The following is a 27,477-nucleotide window of genomic DNA, read 5'->3' as shown; positions in this document are numbered from 1 at the left end:
CCTTCTCTCTCCAGCATAATACATGGACCCAAGGCAGAGAGATGGACGTGGGATATGGCTGCATCCAGTTACTCCATAGGAATCACACTTAGCAGGCAGAAGTTAAGGAGTTTAGGAGCTGCTGAGCTGGGGACTGGGCCACCAATTTCCAACCTCATTGCTGAGGAAGAGCAATGGGTTAAAGCCAGATTTGCCTTCACATGTGTTCCAAGGACAAGTACAGCCAACCTGGCTGAACATACTGGAAAATGTAGGCCAGTGGCAGGAGCCATTCCCTGAAGGCCTGAAAGAAATGTTGTCCATGCATCCTCCCTCCCTCCATTTGCTTCCCTGTACATGGCTGACAGCTTGCAAACTGGCAGCAACCCAGAAAGCAGAGGGGAAGACACACACATTCACCCTCACACGTGCTCCCTCTTACAAACCGTCATGTTGCAAGTCCTTAATTCTCATCTCTCCAAACCCAGCTCACCAACAAAGCAAGCATTTTGTCCTATTAGGAGAACTCCTAGTCCTGCAAAACGACAGGTTGTTTGGCAGTATGAAACAGGTTGTGGCTGCAGACTCTGCACATGGCTCACATTTGTGCCATTGGTCTGTGGCTTTCAGGGAGCAACTGTTGTGCAGTGACAAAAAAGCAAAGAAAGAAGGGAAAGAAACCAAATATTTACAGGAGAAAAAGTGATTCTAACCCACATGGTACAAATTTAGGGATGCATTGTAGCTACATCATGTGCTATAGCTACTGAAACAGTTTCCAACAGAATGTTTACACTGTTGTCTGGAAGCATATTGTTTGCCTACTTTTCAAAGCCAATTTATATGCAGCACACATCGCAGCATGCACGAAAATTCAGACAAAAACACAGATGCAACAATCCCTGGCCAGCTCTTGTTGTTCCTTATTGTTTGTTTCTCAGAAGCACCCAGGAAAGAGGAGGAAGGTAGTAGCCCATTATGCTGGGTGCTGTACTACCCCAAACTCAAAGACAGGTATTTCACTTGAGGAACATGCAGTCTCTGTTTAAGACAAGATATAACAAGTAAATGTAACACAGAGTGAGGGAGTGACATACGGGAATGAATAATAAGAGAGTTTCTGTGCGCCAGCTTTATGCACTCATGTGCCAGCTAATTGGATACACGATGCATATAAATACCAGTCTATTGAAGGCAACAAGTTAACTGTAGCCAGTTAGCAATTTATCAGGAGCTTCAAAGAGAAATTAATGAGGAATTTGAAGGAGTCCAGGCAAGGGCATCCCAGAGAAAAGTGTCAGGTGGGATAAACAGAAGGGTATGCAACAAGGGAGCAGGAGGATGAAGGAGGTTGGCATTGTTGCATTATTTAGACAGCAAAGCAAGAAGGCTCGGGTAATTTGGTTGCTGAGAGGAAAGGATGTGGAAGTCTTGGATCAAAGAATAGAGAGTTTATATCGAACCTATAAAAGGAATAGTGGGAACAAGGAGGACAGTAAAAGGCAAATAAAAGGATGTCACTGCACTTTGAATAGACCAGGCAGAACAAGGTCAGTGAGTGTAGGAAGGACTGAGTAAAAAGGATCAGACTGCAACTCCTGTCATTGCAGGCAAAAGCCTCCTCAAGAAACAGTGTAGAGCCACCATACCAGTAAGAGTCTATGCTGGGAAGTATGGGGTAGGGTCTTCTCCACATCCAAGGAAGAAGGAAAGGAGGGAACACTTCCCAAGCAAAGCAGAGCTAGCACCAGCAACTGGAGAGGGGGCAACGGGCCCAGCGAGTGAGGCCTGCCCAAGGCTGTGTGCCATGCCCAGCTCAAGAACACACTTTAATTTTAACAGCCAGCTCTACTGAGCCACCTTCAGCCAAGGTCTGAAAGGACAAGTCTAAGAGAAGAAGTGAAAAGATTTATTACTACCACTTCTTGAAGTGCTCCTTTGCAGAAGATCCCCTCTCCCTACATGCCATCAATGCATGGATCAGAGCCAAGTCTCCCACCTTAGGTGTCTTGAGATAGGTGGTGTGAAAACCACTCATCAGCAAAATTGCCTCTAGGTCCCTGTACTGCAGTTCCTGTGTCACCACACAGACAGATGTCCTCTCCACCTGCCTCTGTGGCAGGAACTATTTATGTTCAATATTGTTTATAGACCCCAAAACCTCCATGGGGAAATGCCAAGTCAATAGGCTAAGAGCTGAAATAAAGTCATTGTGTGCTTTTATTTTTTTCTGCTTTTAAAAGGACGGTGACCTTTTTACAACTCTGCAAAGCCTCTTATTAACAGAGGCAGTGCCAGTGCCCCAAGGGCACTTATGTACCTCACTTCCCACCATGCCCTCTCACTGTGGCTCCCCCCATCCTGCCCTGGACCCCATGTCAGCCCCCAACAAGTGATGCCACATCCAGCTCCCCGCAGCCCTGCCCAGCCTTGGACTGTCCCCAGAGGAGTGCCCAGTGCCTGGGGCTGCCCCCCAGCTGCCCTGATCCTGGCAGGGGCAGTGGGATGGTCCCTGGCTGCCTGGCCTGCCCTGACAGACCTGTGGGGAGTTCCCACCGCACCCTGGCACCTGCCACTGAGAAATGTTAGCGCAGGACAAAAATCAAAGGACAAGCTCAGCCTTGCCAGCACCAAAACATCCCAACCCAGCCCCTCTACACAAGACATTTTCAAGTTTTGAAAGTGCAGGGATGTTTCTGCTTTCTTTCTGGTACTGAACTACCAAGGGCCAACCCGGCTGTGCTTTATCTACTCTGCAGTGACATTGAGAGGCATCCTGAAGAGATGGCTGCTGTCACAATCCTCTCCCCCTCAGTGGTCACAGTTGGAGCCTGGTGCCAAGCCACACAGGTCAGGGCCACACTACAATTGAACACGGTGGGCAGCCAGAGCATCCCCACCTCCAGATCACCATGGAAGCCTCCAATCCTGGCCAAATGTGGTTTCCAAAGGGGAGAAAGCTGTCCCCAGGAATCATAGAATGATAGAATCAAAAAAGTTTGGGTTGGAAGAGACCTTAAAGATCTTCTAGTTCCAACCCCTCTGCCACAGGCAAGGACACCTTCCACTTGACCACAACCTGGTTTTGAACACTTCCAGAGATGGGGCATCCACAGCCTCTCTAGGCAACCTGTTCCAGTGTCTCACATCACTGTCACATAAAGAATTTCTTCCTAATACACAAAGCTGAAAGCCATTGAAACAATAAAGACATTGAAGGAAGGACTTGAGAACCACAACCAATTCACTAGAATCTATTACTTGCATTTTAATATCAACTCCCTCCCTAAAAGGTGGTGAGCTGAGGAGCCTCAAGGCCCATGCTGATGACATTTCATGATAATAAGTGAAGAGCTAGTCACATTCCGTGACACACACACAGATGAAGAGGAGAATATATATATTTTTTTTTTTAGTATTTTCTTCTTTCTTTCCCAGCTAAATCCTTATTTGGTCTGTTGCAGATTATTCACACAGCAGCCCTGCCTGTACTGCCTGATCTGATTACTGCACCAACGCCTCCATGGCTTTCAAATTCATTTCACAGGTTTCCAAGAAACAGATGCTGATACCTGATAAGTGGCAGCACCTGGATTCAAAACATGTTATCAGTTCATCTGCCTCCAATATCCTGAGTAACATCTCGGCTTGGTGAAGAAGTGTTGCCCTAACCAGCTAACATATTTCCATGCAGGGAAATAAAGCTCCTCTTCCATACTTGTTGGCATACAGATTCACACCTTTCATGGCTCCTACTTAAGCACACAGAGCCCAAGTAAGTGCAGTGATCCTGTTTCAAATATTTGGCACCCAGGGTTCCTGTTTCATCCCAGAAATTACTTATTTGTCACACATAACTTTAAATGGCTCTATAGAACAGCTGAGATTCTTTGAAACAGTTTTTTATTAAAAAAAAAGCAATCATTTGCATACATGTTGATTTTGATTATCAGAGGATACAGACACAGTCACATATGTAACAGAAGAAAATTAACCACATGAACTGCTTTCTTTGTCATTTCTAAGCTCTGAATTTCAGTGTTTTAGCTCGCTTTCTGATGTGATGAAAATAAGACATTGTTACAGTGCACATATTCAGAAACTATCACACAATACCCACTTAAGAAAATTAAAACTATATCATATATTCAACTAGTTTGAAAAGACTTATGTTTTCCACAAGACCTCTTACCTTGCTGTGAGACAGAATTACCCAGGGAACAAATAGGAGCCTAGATTAACGAGGCTCTCAGGAATCTAATTATAGAATGGCAAAAATGTTGAAAAGAGGCACATCAAATAACTTGTCTGTTATTCTATGGCAGTGTGTTATACACACCGCGAGCCACTCATGGCCAATAAAGTCAATGGGAGGATTTGCATAAACTTAGAAGAACATAAAGAAAAGGAAAACAGTGTTCTTTGCACTGCACTGGCTGAAAAATGGAGTATATAGCTAGATTATAGTAAGACCATTTGTAGGGCCAGGTTTAGACACACAGAATTAATAAGGGAAGCAGAGTGGGACAGAAGGGAACATTGATGAAAACCATACTGCCAGTTTTGCCTCCACAAGCACTCCAATAAGGCAGCCTGGTAGTATGGTAGCTTGGGAGTGTGAACTGCTTGGAGGCAGCTAGAGTTGGGGGCCAGGGGCCAGTATCCCACTGCATCACTGCTATCGAGGGCAGCGAGCCCTGTCCCTTCCACAATGCCTTCCCTTCCTGTGGTAGCACTTACACAGCAAAGTGCATTTTTACCCTCCCTCCTGAAGTCTTGAGCCAGATACCACGGCTTCCAACTAACAAATGGATTGCTGTCTTCCAACCAAGTCTACTCCCTAATCTATTTTTATCCTTGAATTAATTTCTCTGAGGCCACATTTCACTCTGATGAAGATCAGTGGAAATTCATTCTGTTTCTGAGTGCCTTGCTTGTGTTACTCTGACAAATGCAAATCAGTGGGTAATTAGCTACTCGGTCACCAGATAGTCTGTGCCCAGCTATTTCTGCAAACAAAAAGCACCGAATCTACCCCCCAGAAAAAGGACAATTGCAAAGCACTGAGCACCAATAAACACCAAGAAAAACCTAAAAAACCCCATAATGCCAACTGCTGCCAGCAATATTAGTGGTCAGAGTGGGCAATTCCTTTAAAGACTTTAAGTACCTGTAAGACACCCCCACATACAGGTCACCAAACCAGATGAACTCTGAACTGGCAGTAGCATTGTCTAAACATCCATTGGATCTCTCACATTGGCTGCTGCCAGTTCTGTCATACGTCTATGTCCCTGAGGTACTAAGGCTGAAAAGTCACATCGTATCTTACAAGGTAACTGTCACTGTAAACGTACAGTTTCTGATCTGTGGGGCTGTAATCAATACTCTGGATTGTATCTAACTTTTTATCCATGATGATACTCACTCTATTTTCTCGGCCAGTACTTGTGTCATACATGTAGAAGATCTCCTCTTTCTTAGTGTTCAACGGCCTTGTGGCGTAAAGAACACCACATACCATGAAAGCGTTGGAAACAGATGGCTTGTACTGTCTCGTCTGCCAAGTATTTAGCACATCAAGTGTGGTCTCATTGAGCTTGCTAATCACAATGTTGCCCACGTTATCTTCAGTTGAATATATTACCCATAACCCACTTTCATCCACGGCAAAATCTATGTCCTGCCATGCTACACCTGCATAAGAGAAGCGGTTACCAATAGCAGCATTTGGAAGCTCCTTCCTCAAAACCTCCGTGTTTGTTTTTACATCATGCTTCACCATATATCTGGAACCATAACGATGATAGTACAAGTAATTTTTATAAAGGGCAGCACCACTTCCTTCCCCATATACTATTCTCCTTTCATACGTGTATTTAAACAGCAGCAAATCATCAAAGGAATTATAAATTCTGAAGTATTCTAAGTATCTGCCATCAGTGTTCAATGGTGCAACCCAATAGACATCATTCCCTGGGTTAGAGGGATCGTAATCTCTACCCCAGGAACCGTATTTGTAAGAAAATCCTCTCCAGTTCAGCTTGGCAACATAAGGCTGGCTAACATTCATCGGTCCACGGTGAACACAGGTACCTGCAAGTAAAGAGAAAAAACCAAAACAAACAGGTTTTCCAAATGTCATTACTAGGCAAGAGGTTTTGCAGACCGTAGTCTCTAGACTGTGCTTAGAAGGGAATAGCTTTGTGACCCAGCACACCCACAAATGCACAGTTTCGTGTGTAAAAGGCTCCTTTTGGGCCAAGGTCAGCAACTGGATGGCACCCACTGTTCCAAGTTGACTCAAAAACTCAGAAAAAAAAATTGAGTACATATTATTACACTTATTTTAAAGTGGAGGTGGGGGATTAATTCACAGAAAGTAGGTGCTCGCTGTGCTGTTCCATACAAGGGACAGATTTCTGTTTCTACCCATTTGAGTCAGGCCAGCCTGATGCATTAGGAAATCCCCTGGAAAATAAAATTTCAGAAGCATTTTAGATTATTTTCTACCTCAGTGGAACTGAAAGCATGGGAGTTGGGGGAAAAAAAAGAATGAGGAGCATCTGATTTCTCTGTATTTTACTGTGAAGGGGAAGCAAGGAGCAGAAGCAGCAGTAATTCCAGAGTCACATTTCAGATTAGCATTCTGCTGTCAGAATCACAGCTTTACAACTGTGTGTCACAGCCACATGGTGCCTTCCACCTCAGGCCCTCAAAGAAATCTGCAGACAGTAACAACCACAGCCCAGGAAATGTACACTGATATTACTCTGACTATTCATGTGGGGCAACTCTAAAGAAAATATGACTTCAAGCTGAACCAGAGCAGCTCTGTTTTACACATATCAACTACAAAACCATTTTCAGCATCATGGAAAAAATAATTTAAATAAAAAACCAGTTTCCTTTTACTTATGCTGAATTAGTGACATTCCTGTTTCCAGATAAATTCTCAATATTCTAAGTCACTTGTAGGGAAAAAACTCCACTCAAAAATGTCCCTGGGCTTCTGACGAGTGTGAAGCTGCCACTGGCAAAAACCAGCATGCACTTTTCCAAGTGTTAACATTAGCTTTTTGTATTACTGCCACAGAAGTGTCCCAGATTTTTCTCTGTAAGGTTTTCTTCACCTGAGGTAATGGAGACAGAGATATCAAGTGGCTGGCACCAGCTCACAAGCTTAGTAGTACTCCTATGCTTCCCAGTTCAATGGGGTGTTGAAGCCATTAGATAGCCCTCCTTATTAAAGATGGAGTACAATATGAATAGACCCAAGTCTCACACATAAGTTAGTGAATAAATTAATGGCCAGAAATTTTGGTGTTAATAATACCTCCCTCAAAACAGGAACTCTGTGCTCTGACAGCTATGGTGCTGATGAAAGTCAAGACTAACTTTTGAGGTTTTAATACTTGGAGTGGGAACCATGTAATGATTTCTTGCATCTTCTATGACAAGAATGGCTCATAAGCTCAGTTATATGAAGGAGTGTCAAGCATATAAATAACCTCTGTCTTAGAACAAAGAAGAAAGAGGAATAACAGAGAAAGATTTTTTCCTTTTGCCCTCAAAGCTGAACATCCCTAAGCATGGCCAGACAATACTTATGGAGATGAATTGGAAACTCCTGAAATCACAGACAGGAAAAGTCCAGGAGACATTTTGTTCTCAAAGGCTTTGCAGTCTACCTCACAGAAAGAAGGAAAATCAGACCAATCTGAAGTATTCTACTTGGAAAAAGACTGGGAAACAAGATAATTAGTGAAACAAATGCACAGTTGCAAAAGCAGAGAAAATTTTTCTGATATGCTTTTTCTAGGAGAAAGGTGCTCTACGTGTAGGACTAGAAACCTGTGTCCTGAATGTTAGTAGTGTCCAAGCACTGACATTTGTGCCAATGTGTATAGTTGTTTTGCACAGTGAAGCTCTCTGTGTCTCCCGCTTTCTCAAAATGTATTATTTCTCTGCTTCTGCTGCATACTACCTTCACTCCTCAGTTTTGTACTGCCTATGCTAGTGACTGTGACCTGAGGGACATGTGATTCACCTGCAGCCTTCTCAACATCTGTGAGGAAGGTGGGGAGCAGTTTTATATTAAATATAAATCACTATAATGAGATAAATCCCTATGTCCCCAGGCCATGTTGGCAACTTCCTTGGGGGCAGTACTGCCCATGGGAGTAGCTCTTCATCACTGAGTCTCCATCTCATCTCTGATGGCAGAGAAGGTGACACCTCCCATCTCCTCCCCCAGACATTTTTGTGTCCTGAGTTTCTTGCAGCTGAAACATGGCATGACCCTGGTTGAATGCTGCTTTCCTTCGTGCCACCAAGAATCCATTCGAATCAGAATTCCTAGCTCGGAGCAGATAAGCATTTAAGCATGCACTTAAGTGCTTTACAAAGGACGAGGCCCTGGAGCAGAAACCTCATTTCCAAATATAGCACACAAGGCAGGCACTGCTGGATGGCTGGCCAGGCTGGATCTCTGGAAATGGCACGTAGCATGTCTAGTAACATGGCCTCAGCACTTGGCACAGCTACCAGCATTTGGAGGTGCTTGCATCTCAGCTCATGCAAGGGAGGAAAGGTAAGGCAGCCAGTGCAAAATGGCTTGCAGCCTGCCAACTTCATAAATCAATTTGAACTGTTTTTTTCTCATATCTCTAATATGTATTGTTACCTCTGGCATGAGGACTTCTTTAAAGCTGGTGACATATTGAATATATTACTGTGCTTAAATCACAATAAACTTATCTCAGAATTAAATGGTTATTAAATGTTCTAAAACTCTTCATTTGTTTAAAAAAATGTAGCACCAAAGCTTGCAGGTAGTGAAGCACTGCTAAGCTCATCTATATGCGACCTCAAATAATTTTTCATGTCATTAAGCAGAACACAATTCCAGATTTATTTCAATAATTTATACATTGTTTCATAAATAAAAAACAAACGTGTGTTCAGCAGAGAGACCTTTTTTACAAAGAAATAATAAATTATTATTTCTTCCCTTAAAGAGATCTCTCTGCTGAACACTTGTTTGGTTTTTATTTATGAAACAATGAATTATTAAAATAAAGTTAGAAGTGTGTTCCGTTTTAATGACATCAAAAATTGTCTGAGGTTTCTATAGAGTATGTGCTTGATTTTTATTTCCTTGAAAATTCTCCCATAATTTTTTTTTTTTACAAAAATCCTCTGTGGTAGTTGGGGGTGATCTGTCTTTCACACAGGTTCAGAAGAATTCATTGTTGTTTATTTAATCTAAACTTGCCTCCCGTCTAGATCTTGTGGGAAAAAAATGCACAAAGGAAACAAAGTGTCACGTAATTTTGTAAATATTAGAAGGTACTTGAAATAAATCCATATGCATTATTCAAACTTCCAAGTTTTTAACTCCTTTCTCCATTGTTTTGGGCCACAGATAAATGACATCCTGGTATTTCTGCCTTCCTTAATCTCATGCTTATGTAGCAAACAGAGAAGAGAAGGACTAGCACAGGTACATACACACATGCTTGTCCCCACATAAAGAACCAGTATCTCAGCTCAATTATATACCAATCCTTCTGATTCATCAGAAAAAGCTAACACAGAGTTTTTAGGACTGCAGGGATCCTGACTTGCTTGGCCAACAGGCTGCAGACTGAGCAGGAGGCCCATGCTGCTGGGTCTCGCTTTACCCACTTCACTGGGAAGCACTGGCAGAGCACATCAGCTTCTTACTCCAACAATGCAAGAAAACATTCCAGCAGCCTCCTCCCACCAGGCAGCTGCATCTGATTGCAGAAGAGAAGGGACCACCCTTGGCCTATGCAGACAAAGGTCACAAGACAAGGTGGGACCCACATTGGAAGGAGCTCCCACAAGGGGCACAGACACCAGAAGCAGGCTGGTGCTACATTCTCACACAGGCTCCCAAGCACCAGGTGTGCACCCTCCCCTCCCATCAGATCAACCACTGCATCCAGATGTGGGAGCTGTTTCCCAGCTTTACTAGGGCTTGAGATACCAAAGACTGAGCTCTAAAGGAAAGGCTCATCCTGGCTCCTACTGTCTCACTGACACAAAAAGACCCACAAAGACACTCCAGTCTTCCTCCAGTATCATGGGAGACAGAGGCAGGCTTGCAGCTGCATAAAAGACCTGTGTGGGCAACATCTAACAGGGGATGGGGTGGAGGGAGGGCATCAGCTCCCTCCAATGCCAGTGAATAAATGCATGTGTCTCCAGGGGTAATTGAGGGAGTTCTGGGGAGGACAACTGGCCAGCTCTTTTCAGGTGCCTCTAGGCATATCTCTCTCTTTGTGTATGGATGCATTCACTTCAAAACACAACCCAAATATTCAAAAAAAACACAGACAGCTTAGGTCCATAGGGGGTAAAACAAAAGCTAAGAGTGAAATCACTGTAAGACTCCAATAAAATTGCCTAAGTTTCACCATTATGCTACTCCAGGTACTCCTCCTGCTGAGACCTACTCACCAGTAGCTTGAAACCCTAATTTCTGAGTGTATAAAATCCAGGAATAAAAAAACCAATGATTTTCCTTTCTTTCCATTTTGCCTTGGAATTTCACCTGACTCACTTCTCCCTGCTTCCTCTCTCTGATCATTTCAGTGAGGTGCAACACAGCATCTGCTGCAGAGTCCTCAAAAGACCATCCTGGTGTCTTTTCTCTCTATACTTACACAGTGCAGCTACATGAGATCAGCACAAAGGAAAACTAATGGATAAATATTTCTTCCCTCTGGAGTGGTGAGGAGAGTGATGCCATGAACCACTGTAGATAGGAAAGCCAGTGACACTTATGGGGATGACTACCTAGATATCAGCCACTCAGACACACATCTCTTCAGTCAGGGTAAGGCAAATGGAAACCAGTGATTTCTTTCTGCTACGTTATTTGAGAACAGGCCTGCTCACTCAAAGAAATACAGCAGCAAAAGCCTTGGGGGACAGAGTCAGAGGGGCTGCATACTACAGCAGTGTGAAGCAAGAAGCTTTAATTAAACTTGCATTTAGACTCATGATCCTAGCTTGGGGATTAGCCAAGATCTCTCTAGTTCATGCTGCCTACCCAAAATATGCAGGAGAGAGGATGAAGGGGGGAAGAAAAAGCAATCTGAAAACAGGACAAAGAATGAGTTTAATACAAACATTATAAATATAATATGAACTAAAATCGGGGCAAGGCCAAGAGGTTTGGCAGGAATTCAAGACATTCAAGCTTGCAGAGAAAACATACTGAAATTGTATTCAAACACACAAATGGGTGCTAGAAAGCTCCAGAGGCTTAGCTGTGAGAGTCTATGCAGCACCTCCAAAATGACCAGCTAGAAGATGCAGCTTTCTCACATACCTACTCCTTCTTCCCAAGAAAAAATATCTTACTGCTTTTAAATGTTTTCAGATACAGTCAGCAGGACATGTAGTTGCTCTACAAAGTCCTCTACACAGATGATAACTGCTCCCCATGAGTCACACAAAGTCACAATATGCTAGTCCTCTGTGAATTAGAAGGGATCTGAGCACACCACCTAAGTTCATCTCCCACAGGAAGAAATCTTGCCAGCATACAACAGTTTCTCTGCCAGTCCTTTCTGCCATCCTCAGAGACCACACTCACCCTAAAGGAGGCCATGTGCTAAGACACCCACACACATCCTCCAACCCCTCCCAGGTTCCTACCTCTGGACAGAAGAACTCTCAGATGACACCAAATGTTGTTCTCAGCGGATGTCAGTGCTGGTAAGTCTCTGGAAGTTGTTATACCAAGTAGGGGTTTTACCTCCTTCATTCTTTTCTGCTACAGGGCAGTGTTGCCTTATGCAAAGGTGCCTGAGCTGTCTGACCAGTCCAGAATAAGGCAATGCTGAAGCAATACCATTTTGGGACCAGATAAAGACTACCCATCTTCCTACTGTGCTCTGAGAAACAATGCTGAATAAGTCTATTTCAGTCACAACTCCATGTAGTTCCATTTACCCACCCCAGAGCTACCATCCTCCTCTAGACCATGACTTGCCTATCCCTGCGTGGAGCTGCACTCCAAGTGTGGTTTCCCCTTTCCTACACAGTGAAAGCTGCTTTGTCCCACAGACACACCAGCCACCCAGGTGATAAAAGCAGCCCTCTCCTCCATCACTCATGGAAGGAAAAAGTATTCTTGTTCTGGAGCTCAGAACTTTCTCACCAAAACAAAAGCTTGCTGTAGGCTTGAAGAGAACGAGATTGTTTCTTTCCACACACCATCGCCCTCAATAAATCAGTGAGATGCCCTTCAAGTACTTCTAAAACATTGTGCAGTTTTTTTCATTGAAATATTTCAAGCCCTTCCTTAAGAAGCAGAGAAAGGCCTTGAGATTTTTTTACTGCAGGTTTTTGTTTTGGATTTCTCTCCTGTCTGATTCCCAGACAAGGTGTTACTCATGCATTCTGTCAGAGAAACACGGTAACTGCTTGCATTGCCGTGAAGCCCTAAGGAGGGACTGCTCACCCCAAGGGAAGCTTGTATTTCTGCCTCTCACCTTTCAAATGAGATGTTTGAATTAGCTGACCTCAAGGTGATGAGAGCTAAATGCTGAGAGGGCAAATTTGTGCTCCTTGAAAGCAGGACACAGCTCCTCCTTTACTATAGGCTCCTCTAGCTGATTGTTAACCAGCTTATGGGAAAAAGCAAGAATCTTCCCCTGGGTATTGTATACAACACAGCACTTTTGCTCTTACAACACTCTGGCTAAAGGATACCCCTGTGTATAAAACACTCAAGGGACCAATCCGGTTTTAGAAATCCTCCTGTCTGTTAGCAACTGGGATTCTTGACCTGGCATATCCAATCTAGTGCTCCCTAAATGTTTTGCTCCAGTATGTCATATCTGACTCTCAAAATCTCTCAGACTATGATTCACTCACAATGTGATTTTTCAAACTGAACACAATGTCCAGACCAAAGTTCTTTCAGTTATAAACTAATTACCACACACCCTGTAACTCAACACCATTATATGAACTGCTCTCTGAAAGCCATTGATCCAGGTCCCAGAATAAAACCTTTCCTAGTTAAGAAAACTGTAAAATCTTAGTTCCATTGAAATCAGTAATACAGCTCCTCCTTATCTTCCTGAGATCAGAATTTTTCCCCAGGTCCCTTGACCACCTGTTTTAGAAGGATCTTTTGATTGTCAAGCAAAAGTAATCTTCATGCAAAGCTCTCCTCTGGAGCTTACATATCTACAGCTTTACTACATCAACAGTTGCTCATACATTTTCCAAGCAGCATTAGAGCAATATTGCCATCAACACAGGTCACTTTCATAGGAACTACTGAAATCAAAGCTAATTAGTAAAAAGACATCATTTGCCACAGGTAATTGTTCTGAAAAAAAAAGGCAAGAGGGATAGAATAGAGATTCACTTTTCAAACTATAGGTAAGAGGAAGACTGAAACTTCTTCTAGCTGTAAGCAGGTGTTACAGTGTAAACACACAACTGTGTTTGTAAGAATTTGAGTCCTGCCTTCATTTTCCTTTTGTACCATTGATGAAACATTAGGAGCTGTCAGCTCAATTTTTCAAGAGCTAAGGAGTATCCTTACAATTGTATGTAGTATTAACAAAGGGAAGTTTCTGCATTTATAGTTATCATTACAATTGTATTTAATATTAACAAAGGGAAGTCTCTGCATTTACAGTTCTAACCATGTATTATATTACCTCTTATGTGTTACCCAACAGAAATGCTTACCTGGTGGGAAATAAGGAGGCGGTGTAGTTTTGGTTGCGTTCTCTTCACATTCTTTCAATCGATTCTGCAGGGAGGCAATTTGTCGACGAATTGCAAGGACATTGTTTTTGTCCAGTGACTCTAGTTCATTTACCAGTATAGTCAGATTGGTGATCTAGAGGGGAAAAAGACATCAAGTTTAATGCCAGAATTATTTTACAGATATTTGCAGGCAGGGCTGACCACAGGAGACGCTACAGAAGATGTTTCTAAGAAATAGGCCTTATCCTCGTAGCCTCAGCTTGACGTTTCCAGCAGAGTACATAGCCACAAGGATATGCTTTAAGACTAAGTTGTGTAACAGTGTGCAAAAATAGTGTTATTTTAGTCATAGTGTAAAACTATCCAGTGAGTCTTGGGCACGTAGCTGTTAAACATAAAAAGTACTTATGCCAGCCTTACAAAAGTATCTGCAAATTTTATTTGCAAAGAGAAATAGTTTTCTTAATCACCTGCTTGATGATATAGAGGACATTGGAGCAAATGAGATTTCACTTTCCATCTTAAGTAATCATTCTCTCTAGGTGAGTGATTAACTACAATTTTGAAAATGTGATTTATAGTCTGCTAGGAAGGTGATAGTCTTTCCCACTTCTTGATTTCTTATTGATTGAGCCACTGCCTTAGCAACCAGAAGCTAATTTTTTAATTATCTAAATTAAAGTGCAGAGGCTTTCAAGCATGGGGGTCTGAAAATTAATATTTATTATAGTAATTTAATCAGCTTGTGTGTTTAATACTACGCAAAACTTTTCATTTTCAGGCAGATATTTGGCAAAACCAAAATGGACTCCATTTGCTTTGGGATTGCTTTACTTTTCTGTGCTCTATACCAAGGAATAAGATGTTAATATATTTAAGGTCAAGCTTTCTTTTAATTTATGCTGATGAAATGCTAAAATAATTCCACTAGCTGTAGTAGAGACAGACTGCATTTTCTCAACCTAAACACTAAAGAGAGAATGGACTATCTGTGTACTTGAATCCTCTGTGACTAATCAAAACCTTGGCAATACCTCCAAATATATTTGCTCAACGATGGCATTGCTTCCAACAAGGCTGGGTTTCAGCTGAGTGACCAGCCTCTCCAGGTCACTGATTTCCACTTTCAGTAACTGGAAGTCCAGCTCCGTGTAAGATACACCGCCCGTCTCCACCAGCTGCACTCTGATGGTTAGATTGAGGATTTGCTGCTGATACAGTTCAATTCTTTTTGAGTACTCCCTAACCTGAAAGAAAGAAAACAAAAGAGATACGTATTCAGGTTAGCAAACAAGACAAGGCTGGCTGGCATCCTTATTGTATTTCTGAGAAATATATATATAAAATAGATATATTTCTGAGTACCCTATGCATATCTTCCACATACTTGTCATATATATTATTCACATAAACTGCATAAATGTAATTCTCATCACATCCATTAAAAAATATAAAATTTAACCCACATTTATTGTCAGCAGTTTCAAAAAATACCCTCAGAAATGCCTGGGGATAACTGAAGGCAGAATTTTACTCACAGTCTTCCATTTTTTTAATTCATTGCCAATATTTTCTCTGTGAGCTAATTTTATCCTCAGTATGCCAAGAACTTACATTGGTGAAAATTTTATTAGGAAATCCGCAGTGTATTATCCCTCAAAAGCAACCAGAGAAGGCTGCAAAATGCAATAAAGGATCCCCAAGTTTTTCAACTTCATTTCCTATTAACTCTGAATCCAAATAGGACTTTACCCTGTGTACATTTGAATTGTGTCAAACATTGGCAGAACTGATTTGATGCTTGTCTTTGGGCAGGAGGAAACATTTAAACACAGTGTTAAAAACCAAATCTGGTTTAAATGAAAGTGTTAAATTTATGGCAGGCATTAGCTGGAATAATTTATATAGCAGCCTTTTCAGTCTTTGAAGCATTAAATAGTTGTCCAGATAAATATATTTTCACACATATATCTGCTGAGTTAAAGGTCACAGCACAAGCATTGTGAAGCAGAATGTTAAGAATATTATATGGATTTGGGACTTCCCTTAGAAATGTTAGTTCCTTGAAATTTAACGCTTCGGTAAAGGCACATCATTTCTCTCCCATATGCTTCATATATCATTATATCACAAAGATAAGTAGGAATAAATGTAAATAGCTTGTTGCACTAGTAACTTCATATTTATACCCTCAGATGGTATTTGTGCCTCTATCTACAGCACTGTAATTTACATTACTATTATTTCTTCAGCTGAAAGACTTACCCTACATCTTCGCATGCATTCTTGCATTATCTTAACATTAAAATAAAGTCAAGACTTTTTCCCCATTGTCTGAAATCCTGCCATGGTGTGAACACCACAGACTCCCTGTTTTTCTGCTCTGGCAGTAGCCCTTGAGACAGGGACCCAGAAAAAAAACCCACATTTCTCAAATAATTCCTTTCAATCTTGATTGAATCGCTTGGGTACCAAAGAGGAGATATGGGAGCTCATGGCATGGAAATTTATAAGTTATATAGTGAGGTGGATTAAGGAGGAGAAGCATAAGAGTAAATCCTCTGTTCAGAAGGATAATTATCAATAATGGCACAACTACACCATAAATCTTAAGCCACTACAAAAACCCTGCATGGACTACATAGTATACACCAAAACCAGGCTGCTCAGTTCCATGTATTTAAATCTGAGTTGGAAACAGATCTTCTGTTCTAAATGTGCGCAGCCAGGCTTCGAGATGCTCAAAACTGTCGAGTTTCCACAAGCTGTAGCAGAAGCACCCTGGATCACAGCACTGGATGCTCTAGATCTCCCAGATCAAGCCAGGATAACTTCAAGTCATTGAATTAAGAATCAAAAGTTATATAATTCAAGTTACACAATTAAGAATCAAAAAATAACAGCCTGAAAGACCTAGACCTAGTTCCTTGTTACTGGCTAGCAACAGTGATAGCTGGGATCTCTTGCCATAGCTGCCACCATCATCTGATAGGGAGTAGAAAGAAGAACCAATCCTTTTGGAAAAGTCAGCAGTTCTTGGACCTCACACTTTCAATGATCACCAAAATGAGTTTGGTGTTGAAAGACAACCTGTAAAAAATCATTTGGAAAAATTATTCAAAGGTGAATGTTTAAACTGTGGGTCTAGAGTTTGTTCAACAAAAACAAATGTAAGAATATTATTACAGCCTGAAAAGTATGAAGCAAGTCCATTTTTGAGCAAAATTGCACTGCTGTGTGAAGCTATGTCTATCACAGAGGTATCTGGAAATCTGTCTAGGAATTAATAACCTTTCTCACAGTAATACTGGAAATAATTAATGAACTTTCTCACAGTAATACTGGTAATAATAATGCAATACAGAACAAATCTACAAACCACTGAAATAAACAGGCTGCTGGAATTAATGATGGCTACTCATTAGTGAGTAACCTGTGAATTTGAAGTTTCTCCAGGGTTTTCAGAGCCTGGACAAAATGCTGAGGGCTGGAACAAGGCATACATAGTTATTTCAGCCCTGACTGCAGAATGCAGACCCGAAGTTCTCCTCCCATATTAGAGGATTTTCACTCAGTCAACCATCTAGGTCATTTAAGGACACATCAACACCATCCAGCAGAGTATAGCTGAGGCTGAACCAGCACCATCACTCTGCAGTGCTCTGCACAGCCACACCAGCGTCACAGAGAGCTTAAGCTAATAGCTCCCCTGGCGAATTATAGGACAAATAAAATTTTCTCAGCAGTGCTGCACTAACAGGTCTACGCTGCTTTTGCAGATAAATCCAGCACATATGTTAAACACTGCAATGCTCTGTGTGGAGATTCCTGCCTGCTCAGATCTGGTTTAGGGGTTTCTGTGGGTTAGAAATATCAGTTGAAAAAAGAACACAATATTGCTCTGTTGATTGGCAGATAGATTTAAGCAGCTTGTAATCCCTGCTCTTCTACTGCACCTACCTGCTAGAGACTGCCTATAGTCTCTTGACAGGCTAGCACAGAATTTCTGTGCATATCCTATTTTTAGGGATACAGATCAATAACTAGTACTGATTGCTGCTGCATTTGTCATAAAATGCCTCAAGTAGGGTATGATGAGTGCATAGGGCCTGGATTAGCCCCTTATGGGAAGAAAATGGAACCATGTGAGAAACATGTAAGGGGAAAAATCCTCCGTTTCAGTTTTTCCTCATTCCAAGCATTGTCACCTTCATTTAATGAAAAGGGCAGGAAAAATCTGCAATGCTCATTTAGTGTGTCATTTACCTGCAACTGGTATTTATCAAAACAGGTTTTGCAGCATGCAAGCAGACACTTCTCCAGCACATATTTGGAGAGTACAGAAGGGGGAACAAAAGTGCAAGATGAACATGTAAAAGAAAAAATGTGAGAGGAATGAGAGAAAATAAGAAAGAAATTACAAACCCAGCAACTTTCTAAAATCATTCAGCCCAGGACACTGGCTCAGAGCAGGTTTGACCTCTACAGATCCATAAGGAGCAAGGCTGGCAGTCTGCCTTCTGAGATGGAGAAGAATTCCATTGCAGGTCAACCTGTTTTGAAAAGCAGGGGGTTTTGCCCCTGTTTCTGTTAAGTGAGAATGTTGTGGCCATCGTGAGCCATGTTCTGAGGCACTTTCTTTCCTTGTGATCATGTGCTGATCCACCCCTGTTACAGAATTGTCCTCTTCCCCTTCCTATTGAGAGGAGCAGCCAATTCCCACTTTGCTTTAAAAGGTTAATTTTCTTCTGTAATCATAATTATGCTGGCAAAGGTTGATGTGACAGAGGAAAAATTAGTCTGGTATTTTCAGCCTACGGTTTGTACTCACTTGGCACATGAGAGCATCTCTTTATCTGCAAGCTTCCTTGCCTGCTGATTCTATAAAAGGACCCCCTTGCTTTTTGAATTAGCCAACAATCAGGCAAAAGGTTAATGATTCAATCAGGTTGTTTATCTGGGACTTTTAGCACATGGAAAGCATCCTTAAAAGGGTCCAATCCTGCAGCTCCAATCCAGGAAAAGTTCCCATGAGTTTCAGAGGGCGTTTTAGAAGAGCAACAAAAGCATGGATTCTCAGAGCCAAAAAAGGAAGCATTCAGTAGAAAGTCCCACTTCTGTGGTGAGACTGAGTTATGTCTGAATGCAATTCCCTAGGAATTTGCTCAGGATCATTTCTAATAATGATCAATATTGAAAGTTTAGGTTTCCTCCATTTCATTATTTCCTGGTCTCTATGAATATTATCATGACTGAATTAAGATACAGGATTGCATAAGAAGCATTTTTTATACAATTTGAAAGGTAAAGAATTTTTGAGCATGGAGACTTATGCATGACAGGATCTCAGAATACTTAAGTTCAGATATCAATAAGGTAATGCTCAAAAGCTCTCTTCTTTCTATAAAAAAATAGAACATTATAAAATCTAACACACATCAATTTACACCAAAATTCAATCTGTTCATTTCAATTTCTGACCTAAAGTGTCTCTCCTAAAGTATCTCTGTGCCCATATCACACCAAAGTATATGTCACACTTCAACTAGATGCATTGTAACACTGCTTGGCTGATTGGTCTCGACAGGATGAAATTCAGTGAAGCCTGAGTTAGGTCAGGAATTTTTAAAGTCTGCAGTGAGAATTGCAAGTCGAGGTCAGTGTCTACACTGAGGTACACTGCTGGCATGGAGGGGTGAGAACAGTCACAGCACCTGACACCAGCTGGCAACCTAGACATTAAAGTCTAGGGCAGGGCTGAGTGCTTGCCCTGAATTTAGAGGTGAGTTTCAGGTACAAATCTGGACACCTTATTTTAGATATCTATAGCAGTAACCTGTGTTTTTATATGAGCAAGATGTCTGAATTCATTGGAGAACTGAGGTTGTCCACACAGAGAGGTCAAGCAGCACTTGAGATACTCTCATATCTGCCTGGCACTAGCCTAAAGGGAACATGCACCATTCTGAATAAAATACCAGTAAGAGATAGGTTACACCAGCACAAGAGACTGGGAAAGGTAATACACAACCACCTTGAAGAATCATGCCAATGATTCTTTGGCTAGGAATCATGCCCTTCATCCTATCCCCCAGCACAATTACTTTCAAATGCTGGCACTGACCACAGTGGGAACAGTATGGGGGCCTGAAATCTCAGGGGTTTTCATGGCTCATTAACCCTGAGCTGCACTTACATGCTCCAAGGGATCAGGTAACTCCTGCGCTTGGAGGCAGCAGGACTTATGTCAGTTTGTCCTTCGTATGCCTGCTGACAGCTGAATGTGTTTCACCGTTAGCTCCAGCTCTTTCAAAACAAACTATTTGAACTGAAAGATCTTACCGCAGAATCCTACTCCTGTTGTTGTGGGTTTTATGCACAACTTCTTATCTGTTCTTGATTATACCAGAGGAGGGTTATGAATATTTATGATTAGAATTTATAATTTAATGCTTTGCCTTTTCTGCTGATTAATTCAAGGACACTTCGTTTCTTAAGATGCTTGGTTTCCAAAGAAAACACTTTCCGCTGGTCACCCAATCTGAATCCTGAATATTTATCCACCAAGAAAAGTCAAAAGCAGACTCCTGTCTTCACAGGCAGCTTCACCCAGTGCACTTCAGCATGTGTAGGTTTGCCCAAGTTCCTCAAAAAATGGATCTCAATTCATGCAGCAAGCAACCAAAGCAGTGTTTGTCTTCAGCAGAAATGCATAATTCAGCAGTCTCACTGCCACAGCTTCAGATGTTGAAAAGAATGATTTTTTTTAAATTTATTTATTTTTCCCTGTGAGAGAAGAAGCAGTGAAGGGGCAATTATTCACCTACTTCTTCACTCTGGATTGTGATGACCTTTCTCCTCTTTCCCTTCACTGCCTTCTCACAATCTGGCTGGCTTGATACAAATAATAACACATGAAAGAGCAGGAGGCTTGGCTTCCTATAGCATCGTGTAGCAATCACAAACTAATAGAACAGAGCCAAAAGAGGAAAAACATAACCATTCTTCCAAAACATACCATATGCCTCTAGCTGAAAAGGCCTAGAAAAGAGACCTGAGAACATTCAAATGTATGACATGTTACAATGTCAAAGATTAGAGGTTTAGTCACCTTTCTCCTTGTTCTTACAGAGCTCTCTTTCCCACTCTTTTAAAGACACACCACAGAAAAACGCTCACTGATGTACTTTTTTGTAGGCAGCCATTCTTCAGAAAAGATGCAACTGTTATTTTTAAGACAAAAGAACACCTTACTTTAGAAAGCTCTGCCTCAAACTTCTCCGAGAGCGTTGTGGCTATAATTTCCAGTTGCTCAGCCTTCTGCACTGGAAAGGTGGTATCTGGCAAGTACACAGAGCACTGACAAGTTCCCTCATCATTCACAGAGCCGGACACGTTGGCAAAGAGCTGCAAAAACAAATTGGTAAGAAAAAATGTGTTAATATTCTTCTCTAGAATCAGTACCTATTAATGTCTGGCAATAATATGAGTTCTGTCAATCGTGAGATCAACAATTTCTTTATTAGTCATCTTTCACCTTTTTCTTCCAAGGAACTCAAAATATTCAGCAATTTTTATTACTCATCCTTACAAATCTCTCTAAAAATAGTTAAATATTGCTTTAAAGATTTTACCATTGGAAAAATGCAGACATATAATAGTCCTTACTTTCCCAATCTTGTGGACAATGTTCCTAAGATAATGAAATAACTTTTCCAGCATATAGAAAAGCAGGCAACAGCAGGAAAATAATGTAGTAAGTTAGGTCATACAGGTACTATTCTGTTCATATAAATTGGACAAATCATTTAGTCATTTACATCCATAGAGAAAAAAGCACTGACATAGAACTAGTAACAGGGAATGTTAAAAAAAAAATCATTCATTTGAAGATTTGCAGCCAGCCACAGCAAACAGACATGTGCATTTAATTATACACCACTGAAAGGTGATGAATTAAATATGCAGGTTTAGCCTAGGGTAGAGATTTTTATTTTGCTACAAAATATTGCTCATAACACCCACACATCACAGCCCGCCCATCCATCCTCGTGGATAGTTGGCAAAGCTCCTGCCCATGAATTGCTTTGTCCCAGTTGTCTGCATGCTCACAGCATCATCACCAAGCAATGTGCATGAGGGACAGAAAGGTCAGGGCTGGCATCTCCTGATCTTCCCATAATTTATAGCCAAGGCACACTATAGTCTATAAACACCAGGCTGAATACTGAGCGTGTTCAGAACAGCTTTTTGTTTGTACACAAAATGTTTCCAATTCATAAACCTATCACGAATTTATTAATAAAGATATTTGATGTTACTTTAAAATATTCTGGCACACACTTCAATGCAGCTGCATATTTTAAAGCTACAGACTTGCTCTTTAAAAACACTTCTTTCTATAATCTCTTCTGCCTTGCAGAAATCCCAGTGTTATTCATGTGTTTTCTCTTTTTCTTTCCCTCTTAAAAATAAAAAAGCAAACAACAAAACTATGTCCTGAGAGCTGACACTTCAGTACTTCTTCCCTTGCTTTTTCACAGTGCTTTTAACTAATGCTCTCACTGAAAAACCAGCCCAGAACACAGAGTGATGACCAGCACCAAAGTTGTCTTGATCTGTGAGCCCAAAGAGAGAAGAGCAGCAAGCAGGAATGATCCCAGTTCACACTTCTTGCAACCTGTTTACTGCAGCCACAACAAACAGCATGCATCTCATTTTGAAAGAAAGTGTGGAAAGTTGTTTTATCTGTGTTTTTCAAGCACCATGGGTCTTAAAACTTCACTCAGACTGCTGAAGACATTTAACATGAAAGGAAGCAGAGAAGTATCTCATGGCATTCCAGAATGTCCCAGCACATAACTTGCATTGATTTCTCTGCCAGGCAGGTTAACAAAGCACTTCTGAAAATCCCACTGAGAACACATTATGTCTAAGTTTCCACGTATTTTTGAAGATATTGCTACCAGTACGTAAATTACTATGAAAAATTAGTTCCTATGTCACTTAGTCCTCAGTGATTCCTCAGTGCCTTGGAATGGTTGGGATGGCAAGCAAGTTGCTCAGCAATAATAAAGGAACAGATGGGAAAGACCAAAAGAAGAAATAAATGTGGCTTAGTGAGTATATGAGAGCTTCTTCAAGAATATTAGCATGCTAATTTTTGTGTGGAAGATATTGTGTAACACAAAAATGAGTACATGTCTACAAGAGAGAGTATGCTATATGTTGTATAGCACTAGTGTGTGGTATACCTTTGTATGCATTATACACTCTGCTGTAAACTACAGTCTCAACTGTATTATAACAATCAGTTTTCTAGACTTAGCCTGCCTATTTCATGAGCTAAAAAAACCATTCATAAATGTATTCAGATATATCCAAAAAAACCCTTGAACTCATGCTTTTAACCTCCCTGTGAAAAACAATCATTATATTTTAACATTTGAGTTAGGAGGGAGCTTTGAGTTGAAGGCAGAGCTTCACTGCAGTAAGTGCCACTTATATTGAAGCCAACAGTTTCCCCAAAAGAGTGGAAACAGCCTGGGCAGACAGAACTGCTTCCCTTCTTCCATTGACATTACAAACATTAGGATCATGATGTTGACAAGACCAAGAAGCATTGTTTAGTTAAAAGCCCCTTGGGTCAATAAGTGCTTCAATCAAAATACAATACCAGCCAAATGACAAGCATGTAACAAAAATGTCTTTCGTCATCCTGTAGAAAAATACATGAGATAGACTGCTACTTTTGATGGAGTTGTACAGTTTTTAAAGTTTAATAATTTATACAGAATGCTCAAAAGAGAGCAAACTGTCCTAGCCTACAGCAAGGACTTGACAGCAACATTTCACTCTGCAAAACTGTTACATATATGTATTTGAAGCTATGAGAAATGTTCCTTGTCCCTATCCCTTCAAATTAAGAAAGGGAGTAGGAGCGAGCAGTTACTCAGTTTTCTGAAAATCAGGAAGTTTGTCACTGTAGCCTAGCAATATTTGCAGCTCTAAATTGCAGCTCTAAATCAGCTGTTTGCTCATCCTAAGACAAAGAATGGGATCCACACAAAGAACATAGTAGGGCCACAGTAGGGACAGAAGCCACCTCAGCTGGGCAAGGAAATGGATAAAGTTTGGGTCCTGCTAACCAGACTCTGAAAGAGAGCCCTGACTCCATTTAACTTTCTAAATGCTCTTCTGGAGCCAGAGACTCAACTCTGTCTCAGAAGAGGTCCCTCCACACACCCTATATGCCACACTGGGCTTGCCTGGACATAAAAAGATCTGCTGTGAAGCTGAACCTGTGCTTTAGATGAACTTTCTTTTTGACAACAATTTGCAGGACCATAGAGATCAATTGTGACCCACTGAATCTGCTCCAAAGTGAACATGTTATTGAACAGTCACTGATAGAAAGAGGGAAAGAAACTGAGCTCTGAAATCTGCAGACCATGAACTTAAGCACTGTACCAGAAGGCACAGAAATAAGATTCAGGTCCCTCTATCATCAAATAGCTAATAATATTTGAACTAGGTAGAACAGGGAGAATCAATATTTTCTCACTCCCAGCAACCACAAGTGGGCACTCTCCTCAGAAGCTACTTTCAAGGCTCTCTTCTAGCTTATGAGAGAAGACTTCCTTGGGGAGACTGTAATCACGAAACTGTTTGCTACATTGTCATTAAATCCCCAGGGCCCCATCTGTTTCATGTCTGTGGTTCAGTTCAGTAGTTACAAGGTTAATGCCAAAGTTCTGGATCTAACTTAGGCATTGAATGACATGGTAACAGTAGCAATGATTTTGGAGATTCACTACTTCCTAAAGTGCTGGATACACAACACATAGATGCCTCTTCCAGGCAGTACAACTGGTTTGCCTGTGTCAGAGTTAAATCACTTAGCAACTGTGAAGCATTAAAAGAAAAGTACATAATCTCCTAAATTTTATCTTTTCTGGACTGTATTGGAAGAAGAGTAATGGTTATACCTTTGGGGAAGGGAGCAATTTGCCATTTGTATTCCCAGGCTGAGTCAGATATGGAAGCATCGTACTGAGATGAGCGGTCTGAAAAGCAAAGGAAAGGTTGTTTTAGTGTGATTTTCTGCATCCCTTCCCCACCAGATAGCCCCCATCCTGCAGCTCCAAAGCACTTTGATTTTATTATGGGAGCTATTCTGAGCAACTGTAACATTTCTGATCTGCTGCTGAGGCAACAGTTTCCCTGGGCACAGTGTCACTTCACAGACACCTCTTCCTGAGGAAAGGCTCTGTGTGACCAGAGCAAGGCAGGGGACACTCAGCCTGTCCAGAAGGTGTGAGCTGAGGAGTGACAGGCAGCCGAGGCAGATTGCATGGCAGTCTAAAAGGACAGTGCCGTGCCCCTCTGCCCTAAATCCAGAGAATACTGTCCTCCCAGCAGGAATGTCCCCTCCTCACCACCCAACTCATGCCCCAGCCTCTAAGCAGAGGACTCGCTGCCCCTTTCACACCAAGCTGTCAGGCTGTGAGCTGTGATGGCTGGGAAGCATGTCCCACTCTGCTACTAGCACCATGGAGGTGACAGCATCCCACTGTGGAGAGAGAGCACCGGGAGAAGACACCACACGGCCAAGGATACAGCCAGATCCACCCTGGGAGCCTTTTATGCAATAAGAATATACACATTCCCTTTAACTTCCATCTGTGGCTAATGCCTGCCTTCCTGCTGCAGCAAGGACAGCAGCTGTCACCCTGGCACCATACTGGGGGTTACCACAGCCCCACACAGTGTGAGGAGCACAGTGCATTGCTGTGATGCAGCACACTGTCACACATAATGGGATCTCACCAAAACCTGTGCCAAACTGGGAACTGGAGCAAGACACCCTCAATGTCAAATGGTGCAACAGAAGGAGCACCAAATGGGCTTCCCCTGCAACAGGACACTCACTGCTGGGTGTTTCTGCATTTCCCAAATCCCACCTGGAACCCTGCTCCTGAGCCAGGGGATGGCGGGGATATCCAAATGGCTGGCAAAGGGCAGCTCTGTTAAGCAGTGTAAACAAGCTTTGTGGGACAATTTGTCAAATAAACCCTCTTGAACAGGTACTTGGGTGCTCATACAATTACACTGAGCATGATGGGCAGCTGGTAGCAATTAACAGTGTTAGGGCAGAGAGCATCCCAAATTGTGCAAATTACACAAACTCAGGACTAGCTTAAAGCTAAGCAGACTAAGGAGGACTTTCTCCCCTATTAAGCTTTCTATCTTCAGTTTATCAACATATATTTACACCTCCATCTTGAATTTTGCAGCTTTTCATTCCTTGAACAGATAAAAGCATCTTCCCAGGAGGTGCTAACTTCACTGCCTGCATCCACAACACTCCCAAACTTAAAAAAAAATGTAACTAGGGGCACACGGGAATTTTCTGGTTGGTGAATAAACCAGATAAATTAGAAAGAATTATCAGGAGCCAAAATGGTTTTTTTTCTCAAATTTTAACTAATAAATACCAAAAAGGCAGTAATTTTTGATCAAACAAAACCAAAATGCTTTGCTTCATTTGAAAAATTTCTTAAGATATTCACAAACTCTTTTCTTGAAAAACTGAAGCCCCATTTTAAATTTGAAAAAAAAAAGACAGTACAAAATCAAAACTATCTTTCATTAATATAATTTTTTGCTTTTAAAAAAAATATTTTTCAAAGTTTTCTCCTTCCCCCCTGAATTTGATGCAGCATTTGGTTGGGGGTTAATGTGGGGTTTTTTCTGATTGATTTGGTCTCCTTTGAATTTCTCTCTTGCCCATCCAGATACAGCTTTTTTAGGAAAGAGGGAGAGCATCCAACAATAACCAACCAATATGGCTTTCATGTGCCTGGTCACAGAGTATGACAGCAATCATGCAACTGGGAAAGCTCCCACCTCCCAGTTCCTTCCACATCAAAGATGAGGATCTGTTCGTGCTATAAGCCCTTGCTAATTAATTAGAAGCTACACAGAGCATTTAATATCCACTCAGATCCTCACTGGGAGTTGCACTCATCTAACCAAAGGCAGAATTTGACTCTGACTTTAAACCTGTGCCTCACTTTTACATTTATTACTCAGTCCCCATACATTAGCTGGGGGGAGGACAGAGGAATACTTTAAACTTTCTCTATTCAGAGACCTCAACATTTGTATAATAATTTTCCAGAAACCTTAAAATAATTTTCATCAATCTAAACTAGGTGAGAAGACAAGAAGGCACCAAGGCTCAGGTTGTGAAACCCCTGTCTTACCGCTCCTGTTGCTGCTGTCATCTCAGCCAGAGCACTCACACCCTGCATGAGGAAAAGCACAGCCACCAGTGTGTGCTTCATCTTCTCAGCCTGCAGATGTGACAGCAAAGGGAGAATGGGTGCCTTTTATAGTACAGTCTGGGGATTTCCCCAACCAAACCTTAAGGAACTTGTACGATATTTTTTCAGGTTTTGGATAAGTGATGTCATAAACCCATATAATAACCAAATTACTAACGTACAAAGAACATCAGTCACCATCATAAATTAACTATATCCAGTTTTCTAACAGGAAACCTTTTCCTTGGAGTACAGTATCTGATCTTAATCTTGATTCTATAGAACATCAGGTGCTTATTTGCTATGAGAGGTAAACAGACGTTCCCCTTACAGTGATGCAATCATAAAAATCCTTGTAGATTATTTGAAGATTCCTTCAAAGTTGTGCAGACAATACACA

At 41.5% G+C, this 27,477-nt stretch overlaps 1 protein-coding gene across 1 annotated transcript; it reads right to left on the bottom strand.

The window, feature by feature from the left end:
* Positions 1-3,898: 3,898 nt before the first annotated feature.
* Positions 3,899-27,098, bottom strand: OLFM4 (olfactomedin 4). The gene is made up of 6 exons (XM_071448370.1): positions 27,018-27,098; positions 24,738-24,815; positions 21,004-21,156; positions 14,784-14,996; positions 13,729-13,882; positions 3,899-6,075 (listed from the first exon to the last, which is right to left on the bottom strand). The coding sequence occupies exons 1-6, from the start codon at positions 27,096-27,098 to the stop codon at positions 5,282-5,284; spliced, it is 1,473 nt and encodes a 490-aa protein (XP_071304471.1). The 3' UTR covers positions 3,899-5,281.
* Between the last annotated feature and the right edge of the window lie 379 nt (positions 27,099-27,477).

The sequence above is a fragment of the Agelaius tricolor genome, unplaced genomic scaffold (assembly GCF_023055355.1).
Source record: "Agelaius tricolor isolate 1412-34295 unplaced genomic scaffold, bAgeTri1.0.p SCAF_26, whole genome shotgun sequence".
NCBI classification, from domain to species: Eukaryota; Metazoa; Chordata; class Aves; order Passeriformes; family Icteridae; genus Agelaius; species Agelaius tricolor.
The sequence above is the reverse complement of the archived record's forward strand: the minus strand, read 5'-3'. Positions and strand labels throughout refer to the sequence as shown.